Source organism: Mercenaria mercenaria, unplaced genomic scaffold, assembly GCF_021730395.1.
Source record: "Mercenaria mercenaria strain notata unplaced genomic scaffold, MADL_Memer_1 contig_2177, whole genome shotgun sequence".
Taxonomy (NCBI): domain Eukaryota; kingdom Metazoa; phylum Mollusca; class Bivalvia; order Venerida; family Veneridae; genus Mercenaria; species Mercenaria mercenaria.
The window spans coordinates 1,777-13,170 of NW_026460217.1; the positions used below are offsets into that span (position 1 = coordinate 1,777).

Here is an 11,394-nt window from a genome sequence, read left to right on the forward strand (position 1 = left end):
CTGTTTTTAAAATGTTGTAGGAGTAGCAATTCTTATCCGATTTTGATAATTTTTGCACCAACGTGTTCTGGATTTGGCGCGTAAATACGACGTTATAATTATGACGTCAGATACTTTGGTTGCTTCATTTAAAATGTAAACAACGGTAGTGCGTCGTAGCGTAACGCATTCGATACAACTAGAACACGGTATGTAAAAATGTTTATCTTGTGTTATTCTGTTTATTTTTTTAAAAGAAAATTATATCATGTAAAAGTACATATTACAAACAGATGGATTTTGTAAACGAAAGTATAAAATGCCATTGTGTTATTGGTCAATTTGAGATTTAAAATAATTACGAATTTTCTGACGTCGTATTTTTTGTCGTATTTGTTCAACGGGTATCCTACGTGATTCAACAGTAATGTGTTTTATGCTCTGAAGCCTGTAACCAGTTTACCTCTAAATAAATGTACCAAATCATATCTTCCTATTGGCATATAACATAATACACTTTTAGATAAAACAGCGTATATAGTGTTATGCTAAAAAAATTACATTATTTCTGCCTGACGTTCAAATACGAGTATACAAGGAAGTGTCAGTTTCTTGACGTACGTTTTTGCTCCAAGTTCTGGTCTATATGCTGTACGTAATTTTGGGGTGGATATACGTAAAAAAAAAGCATAAATACATTTGTAATTAATTTTCAGATGAAGGATAAACCTCATATAGGTCTTTCTCCGGCAGAAAGGTTACAGTGGTATAAAAATAAAAAGAAAGAAAAAAACAAACAAGCTGTCAGTAAACATAGAAGCTCTTTTCCCAAGTCTGAAAGGAAGACACCAACAAATAAGAAATACATAAAGTATCTAGAGAAACTAAATAAAATTCAGCAAAAGAAAGAACACATCAGACAATTAACAAAAGAAAGAGTACGTAAATTTCGGACAAAACAACATACTGAAACAGAAAGCAGCATAACTGTCACTAAGCCATTTAAAAACAGAATGCAAAAGAGCAGGGCCGTGAAATGTGTAAAAGATACTATTAGAGATTATACACCTGAGAAAAGATCTGAAATTATATCTGCTTTAATATCGGCAAACAGTCCTAACTCCTTAAAAACAAGACGGCGCCTTGAATTTGAAAAGGTGATTAAAGGTGAAAGTGAAAAAATTCGTGAAAAGGTCGCAGATGCTGTTCTGTCTGACGTACAAACTTCTTTAGGTATTATCAAAGGTTTATCAACGGAATGCAGAACAAAAACTCAGAAAGTCGTCTCATGTATAGTAGGCAACAATATTGAAATAAATAAACTACAAACTGCCCTAAGTAATCATTCCAGTTTAAATAGGCGACTGGTGAACAAAGGTTTAAAACTTAATAAAAAGATAATCAGTGGCGAAGCTGTTAATCTACCACGCACGCGCAAGACAAGAAAAGACAAATTGAGCGAAGGCGCCCGTAATAAAATAGCGGAATACTGGGTCAAAAACAGTCAACCTCTCAATGATAAAAGGAAGGTTATTAGAGAACGCATTGGTCCGAAAACATACATAGAACATCCAAAACATATCTTAACATCAACACAATCAAGTATATATTTAAATTTTGTTAAGGAAAATCCCGATATCAAAATAGGCCAACGGCTCTTTGAATCTCTAAAACCATACTACATTAAATCTGCAAAAAGAAAAGATAGAATTACCTGTTTATGTAAACAGCACGTTGAAGTTTCCAGCTTATTTAAAAAAGCAAAAGAGTGCAGAAAGTCGATTTTGGACAAAACGCCAAATTTAAAAGATGATTATGTTTTATGGGGAAGTTTGTCTGATGTTACTGAAGAAAGTCTATGCCCGCCTGTATCAATCAATGGTGAAAAAATGTTTAGAATGTCCTGTTTAAAACGTGATTGTACAAAATGTGGTGTAAGTAACATAAAGTTGATGGCACAAGAATTGGACGATAGTACTAGTTTTGTAACCTGGAACAGGTATGAGTACGTATTTACAGGTAAGAAAGACAGAAATGGTAAATATATAAAAAAGCAACAGTTTGTAAAAGTTACTTCCACAATGAAAGAAATGTGGGATTACATCAAAAACTCGCTTTCAAATTTTCCACTACACAATTTTTTGTGTCATTGGCAGAGACAACAACTACATAGTATCGTAGATAATTTACCGGAAGGGCATGTTGTCATGGTACATGATTACTCGGAGGACTTCAAGTGTGAACTTCAGGACGAGATTCAATCCGATTATTTTTCACGAAATGAAGTATCTATACATGTAACTGTTTTATACCGTCATGAAACAGAAAATACTGAATCAAGCTCGACGCATGTACCAAACATTGTAAAAGAATATGCTTTTGTAATTTTTGAAAGTAATACTCATGACAGAGATACAATTCACCATGTTCGCAAACTTTTGATCGAATCTTACCTGAAAGATCAGTTGAAGTACGATTTAAAATATGTACATGACTTTACCGATGGCTGTAGTCAGCAATATAAATCTAAATTTTGTATGCGTGATGTCAGCTTCTCAGAGTCAGATTTCAACTGTCCAACACAAAGAAACTACTTTGAAACGTCCCATGGTAAAGGTGAGCAGGACGCCGCGGGTAGCCATGTTAAAAACAAAGCACATATGTCTGTAATTCGTAGAGAATGCGAAATTCATAACGCAAAAGATTTGTATTTGTATTTAGATAAATACTTCCGTAATCCATCAACTTCTTCATACAAGCCTAGGAATGGGGATACAAAACTAAAAGGGCGTTTGTTTTTCTATGTTGAGGACAGCGAAATAGACAGACAAAGGTATACGTTAAAGGTTAAAGCTGTAAAAGAAAACAGAAAATTACACTGCATACGCTCAATGTCCGGTAATCCAGGTATCCTATATGTAAGGAAAATATCCTGCTACTGTCCTTCGTGTACTGACCAAGATTATGAGAACTGTGTATACAAGGGTATAATTGACCCCTGGGAGAAACGACACTTGAATTAAGTTTTCAAGTCTACTAATATCTGTGTATAGTTTTCATTATTAAAGATCTGTGACTATGTTTCCTAGATTCGTGAACCAAGCGAGCTTATCAAATAAGACTTAAATCTAGTTATATACAGACACTCTGATATACAAAATCTAGAATTTGAAACTTTTTAATCAAACAATGCCCAATATAATGCGCGTTTGTTGTCCTGAATATTTGATTAAGCTATTATTCGTAGTTAGACCACACAGTGTAAATGTAGTCTCTTCTTTTTCAATACCATGTCATTTCATTCTTAAGGTCTTTAATAGACTGGTCCCAGTCCTTACATTTGCCAGTCATAGTCTCTTCTCATATTTTATGTTAAATTACTTCCCTTCATAGTTATAACATGGTTACCTTTTCTTGCTGCCGAATGTAAGGTCTGATAATACAGCGAGATATTCAAAAGGGAGCAGTCTATAAACAGGGAGCTATCTATAAATGAAAGATATATGACAAGGAAATACATTAGTATATAAAAAAAAAACTTATTATCAGACTAGTAGCTAGTCTAGGTCTTTAACATTTGTAAGCATAAAAAATTACAGTTTGACAGGCCTATTATATTTAAACACTTGATCGAAATTTATATAGCACTGGTCACTTTTGTACACCTATTATAAATGCTTGATGGTTTATGACGTTCTAAAGCTCTGTTTTTAGAACACAAAAATAGTTGTAAGAACTAAGTTTTTTAAAAACATAAATATACACAAGCATACTCCTGTTGTATTATGGTGTGCGGCGTGGAAGCCGCTAACCCTCCGGGTTTTCTTTCTGCTTATAAGTGATGAGTAAATTACGAGTTTTGGAGTCGGAAATACAGACCTGTTTTATTTTGGTATATTGTGGTGTGTGGCATGGAAGCCGCTAACCCGTTTGTTGTTTCTTTTTCCTGTTGATTTGTTAAACATATTTTTGTTAAACCTAAACTTTGTGGTGGGTGGCATGTAAGCCTATAACCCAGTTCTACTTCATGTAGAAATTTCATTTGTTGTGAAAATAGCTTGTTTTGTAAATCATTTTCACTATGATATGCAACATAATTATGCTAATGTCAGTACTTAGGAAATATAAACATGTTTTGATATTTGCTTATAGAGTTGCACATTTTATAAACAAAACAATTTTGTAATATGAATGTATTTTGTATGTATCCGATGATGCATTATACTGTATCATTTTCGTTGTCGGTAAATATGACGTATATACAGACAAATTTGAACATGTAAAAGTAAAAATCAACTTGTATTTCCATCTTTTTTCTTTGTTTTGCGTATAGTGGTACATTCATTTTTACGAGTAAGCTGTTAGATAAATTATTCATCCCGAACACATGAGACCATTTATAAATAAAGGAAGAGAAAAACGGAGATTTCGGCAACCGATAACTGGGGAAGAAGCTTAGACAATATTAATCCTTTTCTCCTGGGCAAGTTTATTTGGATTTTCGATTGGCGTAAAATAAATTAAATGCATCAGTCTGCAATTTATTTTGCATCAGTAGTTAGCTCCCTCTAATTCCCGCGATCTGTCAGATCTGCACGTGTCGGTGTTTACGCATGCGCGGGCCTAAAATTAGATGTACTTGGTTCCCGTTCCTGTTCAACATAGCTGTGTAGTGCGTATCCGATAAAGGAATCCAGAGTACATGTACACAGCGGAGGGAGTTATTTATAGTTTAATTTCGAGGTCAGTGATGTTATTGTACTTAAAAAAAAACACAATAAGGTAAAGTAAATTATGCCGAAGTCTCGTCAATAAATCGAATTGGCATAAGTCAAAGCTGCTATACTGATAATATTTTACTGTTTTTTCATTTTTTTTTTGATTTGAAATACAATGTAGATGCATTGAAAGGCAAACTCACTTAAATAATACGTTCGAACCAGCTTTCTTTCTTTTTGGGAGAGGGGCGGATTATGGATATTTTATATGATCTTGTGACGTCCAAAATCATATTTTAGCGTCAACACGTTGTTTAAATGACGTTACATAAATGTGCAGAATAGCGTGCGTTTGATGATGTATGTTATTAAGGACAGAACTAGTTTGGAAAAGGACACCTTAATTAGAATCACACGCCGTTGGATTAAGGTGGGTCGATACCTTATTTGTCAAATATGACATTCCCTCCGATTTTGATGAAACTTGGTCCAACTGTAGCACTATGGTTCTAAACTATTTTTCCGTCGTCTTTAGCTTCAATGCTTTATCAGTGATGACGTCACGAACGTCACAACGCGCCAAAATGTCGAAATACTGTTTTTTTTAGTCCTCTAAAATGCCTAATTATGATTTAAAATCAGCGTAACTGTACATTTTGAAACTTTATTTAATTTATATTAGGACTAGCGTGTGTGGAAGTGGTATCGCACCATATTACAACGGACATTTATCATTTGATAAAGCAAACCATGTTCCTTCTGATACACAATTTTGACAAAAAATCGGCAAATATACGCGAAAATGACATCTTTAAAAATTTACAGACCCATTAAAAGTCTGAATTTCGGCACAAGTGATCAGTTTGCAAATGAAATGTCAAATAAAAAAAAGGGAACTTTACGTTTTCAGTTTTTCACAATATTGTGTTGAAGACAAACTGTCCTTCCGATTTTTGGACGTACAACTCAACGTTTTGACGTTAGATGCCATGTACATACAGCGCGCCATAGCAATTTCATATATATACATGTGTTTGTTCTTCGTTCTACGAGGAGATCACATAATAAACATAATTAGCAAATATAACTAAGGGTAAATCAATTGTAAACTTTGATATCGTATCGTGCGTAGTTGATAAAAGTAAGTGAATGTTATAAGGCCAGTTCTAGAATTAATTGTATGGGTGGGTCCGAAGGCAATTTTTGAAGAAAAAAAATACCACCCATACTTTTTTTTCCCTCCAACCCCACTCCCCATGATTTTTTATTTTCCTCCACCCCACTACCTACAATTCTGAACTTTCTACTAACTCCCACCACCTACAATTACTAAATGTACAAACATCGAAACATGGAGAGAGTCTGTGGATTCACCGTTTTCCCTTTTTACATCTCAAAAACGTCTAAGAGTCACCAAATTATAACGCCAAAGCGTAATTTTCTATAAGCATTCGGTTATTACCGAAGGGACATCGTGGAAGGCACACGCTGTTTTCCCACCAAAATACAAAGAAGAAACGTCTGCTTCCCTATCTGTCAAGAAGACCCGATATTTACGCATATTCAAGCCGAATTTCAATTACGTTTCCAGCTTGACGTTTACATCTTCCGAACAGTGTACGAAAATGTATATAGTGATCTAGTACAGTTTCTACTGAAATATGGTACATGTATTGGAAGAATCATGTTGTGTCATTGTAACATACATGTATCATGCTTTGCTGCCCTTACGCCGACGAGACTTGTGATTTATTTGAACAGTCATGATTTATGGAAATTCAGTCATCCGTTTTTAAAATAATGATTTCACGCAGTACATGTTTTAGTAAACTTCTTTTAAAGGCATTGACCTCTAGATCCTACGACAACAAAAAAGAAAAAAGATAGATATCAAAAATTATTGCTCTATTTCTTAAGGTTTTAAAACTTCTCTCTTGATTTGGTAGTTTAAGACAGATTAGGAACAAACAATCGTGTTCTAATGGTCAAAACATGACTGAACTTCAAGCGAAAATCTGGAGGACAGTGCCTTTACATGGCTAAACCGTGAAAGTATCTTGTGATATTTTTGTCTACATACTGTTTAACCTATAATGGAAATAATGTAAGACTGGTTATATTTTGATTTAGTAAAAGCAGAGTTGCCATATAAACATATCAACTAATGTTGACTTAATTTACCAATGTCACAATATGCAAATCTTCATCAAAGTTCAAGTTTAAAAGTTGAGAGTTTATACATTATACATAAACGAAGGCTATATTTGGCAACGCATGGTACAGTATATCTCTTCTTCCTTTTCAGTTCCTCTGTTTCTGGTTATTATTCCTTATAATACCTCATTTTTTTCAATGTTTCTAACCAGTATGAGGTCTTGTATTGCTCTGCACTACTTATCTTGTTTGTAACCCTTATAACTTACACGATTGTCCCTTGGATAGTTTCTAGACAATCATATAATTGCTTCACGGTATATAAATATGATCTTTTTGTACCCCCCGAAAACAAAGTTGTAAGGGGGGGGGGGGGTGGTATACTGGTTTCAGGTTGTCTGTCTGTCTGTCTGTCCGTCCGTCCGTCTTTCCGTAGACGCAATCTTGTGCGCACCATCTCTCCTTATCCCCTTGACAGAATTTGATGATACTTCACACAAGTGATCAGTACCAACAGTAGTTGTGCATGGGGCATGTTAGGTTCTTTTAGGAAAAAAAATTGCAGAGTTATGGGACTTTGTTTTTTTTTTGTTACTATACTATATACATAGACACAATCTTGTGCGCACCATCTCTCCTCATCCCCTAGACACAATTTAATGAAACTTCACACAAGTGATCAGTACAAACAGTAGTTGTGCATGGGGCATGTTAGGTACTTTTAGAAAAAAAATTGCAGAGTTATGGGACTTTGTTTTTTTTGTTACTATACCATATACATAGACACAATCTTGTGCGCACCATCTCTCCTCATCCCCTTGACACAATTTAATGGAACTTCACACAAGTGATCAGTACCAACAGTAGTTGTGCATGGGGCATGTTAGGTTCTTTCAGCGACAAAAATTGCAGAGTTATGGGACTTTGTTTCTTGTTAACATACTATGTAAATACAGTCTGCATATGCAATCGTGTGCGTACCTAATCTACCAAACCCTTGCACACAATTTAATGAAACTTCACACAAGTGATCAGTACCAACCCTAGTTGTGCATGGTGCATGTTACATTCTTTTAGATAAATATTCTGCATAGTTATGGGACTTTCTTTTTTGTTACTATACTGTATACATACAGTCTATATACATACAGTCCACATAATTATGCAATCTTGTGTGCGTCAAATTGCAATGTACTGTGTCAGTGCATGCGGGTGGTACATTCATCACCTTTAGTGATAGCTCTAGTTTTTAACAAAAATACTTTTTATATGCAAGTCTATATTAAAGTTAATGACTCAACTTGGCATTTAATTATTGACTTTGGTACCATGGTGGTAGCCAAGGATAAGGTCAAAATCGCAACATAAACCAGTTTAAATTCACCGGTGGTGTGTTTACCACTGACAGTTACAAGTTCATTTTGTCATCGGTGTCTATAAGTTTTATTTTCGTCTGTATTTTGTAGATATGTTTATGTGTTCACATTCATACATGCACCGCTATGGTGTTGCGGTTTGACTGGGCTGCGTTCTTGGAACCTTCATTTTCCAGTTAGATATTAATCTTTGTTTTTACTTCAGGTTCTCAAGTAAGAACTATGGGCTGGTTGTCTTACTAATTATGTTATCCTAAACGAAGCAAACGCTATGTGTGTTTTTTTCAATATCTATAGTAATTTCCGTACACTACCTTTCTCAAGCTAATTAACATGTTTCCTCTCAATAATATCCTAAAACCCGTAATATTTCAGATTTTGCAAACAACATTCCCGCAAAGTTTTCATTCAGTGTTTTGTGGCAAGCAACCGTTCTGTACTTTCATTACTTTGATTTCTTTTTTCTGATCTGTGCCCCAGGTTGGGCTTTTGGCGTGGATATCATGACCAAACGGTAAATGCCTAACACATTGTACATCTGTGAAGGCAGCTGCATTGTTTCATTTAAGAAGGGGTGAGAGATTTAGAAGAGAAAATGAAAAAGAAACATAAACAAAAAGACTAAATATCTGACTGATATTATGCAACGTATACATGACACATTAAGAAAGGAAGATGCATCCAAACATTACGTTAAAGTAACTGTTGTGTTTACCGCGAACAATAGTGATTTAAAGATTGCTGAACATATGTCGATATGATTTTAATTCCATACAAAACTTGATGGTATATTTGACTATCTATTACATTTTAGTGCTTCTACTAACCATTATATTACTCAAAAAGGTGATCAAATGTTACAAAATCTAACTTTCAGATGTTTGCAGTGTTGTATCTTTTATGTAATCTTATTGTAATTTTATGTAATATCCGTTCCACAGCTTTCAAAGCCAGTGCTTTGTTTTAATAAAATAATCATTTTCGAAGTAATATTTGCATAATGGATATTATACAGCCACCACATTTTAATTGTAATGCATTTTTAAAAACCACATTGATTTAAATAATTTCCCAATACATACGGATACGTATTTTCATATTTTTTTTTAATATTTTATTCATAAACAAGTAGGTCATCGACCTATGTTGCAAATACATACATATATGGCGACAGTAATGGATACTTGATATATATCAGGGTACTTGCTTAACAGTGAGAAGATACAAAGATAGCATCGTAACTTTTCAAAACATAGGTAACAAAAGAAGCCATTTCGATTCCTCCGTTACTTTCATACCTTATATTTATTTTAACGTTTAATTTTTGTTGCTCCTTATAGGACATATATATGGATATTGGAGTAGTTTGAGCACGGTAGGAAAAGAAAATGACTACACCCAATATTTTTTATTGATCAAAATTGAAATTAACCCTTTTGTATGTTTTCCTGTTTAATTCCTATGTCAATATTTCGTCACCTCAGTGCAAAACATGAATAACTGCATTGACTAAAAGAAGGACGTATTCACCTTTTGTGCTAAGGTAACAGTATGTACCCTAAAACATTTTTTAAGTTCTAACTCCTCGCATTCATAAAAGTAGATTATCAAATATACATAGGACATACAGAAAAATACGAAATGATAACCCGACTCTGTTGCAAGGCAGACGAAAATTATGCATAAACGTCAGTGTAAATTAAACTTTATTTTCTAAGCAACGAAGTCATGTAAAAGTCAAGAATATAACTTATATTTAATTACAGTTGTTAGTACATTCCCTGACGTCAACTTCAAAACGTACGATACCATTCAGATACATTTCAATGTCTATGTTAATTGGTCGAAACTGAGAAAACACACATTTCAAATACCGTTGAATTGTATGATAAACATTTGATAGCAGCAAAGTGTTATTTATATTTCTGGACATACATTTTCCGACTTTCTTTTGATAAAAGTTACAGACAAAAACCTATAGTATAATGTATTTGTAACATAATCGCCATTCAATTTTGAAGAAATTGTATATTCATGCAGATTGTGTTTGAAGTTGTTCCTTTGATGAATACGCTTTGAATGAGATTTAATGCAACCAACTTATATGAAAGAAAACTAGTAGATATAATTATCAATTTGTTTGAATTAAGTATTTAGTAATTGATTTACTATTTCTGAAAAGTGTATTTTTGTCCCCTGCCTTTTTCAAAGAGAAACAGCGACATAGAAATGGTCTGTCCTTCCGTCCGTCACAATTTATGTCCTCTCCATAACTCTTCCATCTATGAAGGGAGTTTAAAAATCGTGGCACAAATGTTCTCAATAAGGAGACGGTATGTCGCGCGCAAGACCCAGATCTAGCTCCAAGATCAAGTCACTCTTAGATGTCAAACGTTAACAAGGTCTGATTCGTGATCTGTCCATAACTCTACCTTCCATCAAGATATTTCAAAATCACTTGGCACAAATATTTTAAATAATGAGACAATGTGCCGCATGCATGACTCAGGCCACAAATGTCCCAAATATCAAGGTCACTCTTAGAGGTCAATAAATATATGTCATATTCTTTTGCCTTGTCAATAAATTTACCCTGTATGTATGGATATTCAAGTAACTTGGCACAAACAGTCCCATAGCAAATTCATTTGCATAACGGAAAATATAACTCTTCTTGAACATGTAGAGCAGAAATATCAAGCAGATATATATATATATTGGATATTTTTTATTTAGGAAATAATAAATCTGTTTTTACTATATTACTCCACCTTTTTGTTTGATGTTTTGTTATTCAACGAAATTTTCAATGTTTATCGATCTTGAAATGGAACTTAGTGAAGTTTTTATGTGCGCTATTTATAGAACTGCGTCAGGTCATGCATATTAATAAAAGTAGCCCGGCAACATATAATACAAAAGTACAATACGGATTTTTTTTCTGCCTGTTCGTATTTACTTATTTACTTGAAGTTATAAAGGTACATAATAAATGAAAATACCCCATAGATTTAATATAAATAATAAATAGTTCACGTACGTTTTAACTGACTGCAAAGACGGTTATTACAATGATCTGATCCGCAACATTCATGGCAGTTATCGGTTTGACGTTTATATGATATCTTGCCCGACTATTCCGGGACCTCCTGCGGCTGTAATTGTTT

At 33.9% G+C, this 11,394-nt stretch overlaps 1 protein-coding gene across 1 annotated transcript; it reads left to right on the top strand.

Annotated features, from left to right (window-relative positions):
- The first annotated feature begins 695 nt into the window (after positions 1–695).
- Positions 696–4,093, top strand: LOC128552225 (uncharacterized). The gene has a single exon (XM_053533253.1). The coding sequence runs from the start codon at positions 696–698 to the stop codon at positions 3,000–3,002; it is 2,307 nt and encodes a 768-aa protein (XP_053389228.1). The 3' UTR covers positions 3,003–4,093.
- Positions 4,094–11,394: the final 7,301 nt, after the last annotated feature.

Bases quoted from the DNA above. Each gene is read 5' to 3' on its own strand.
- LOC128552225 (XM_053533253.1), top strand. From the start codon at position 696: ATGAAGGATAAACCTCATATAGGTCTTTCTCCGGCAGAAAGGTTACAG.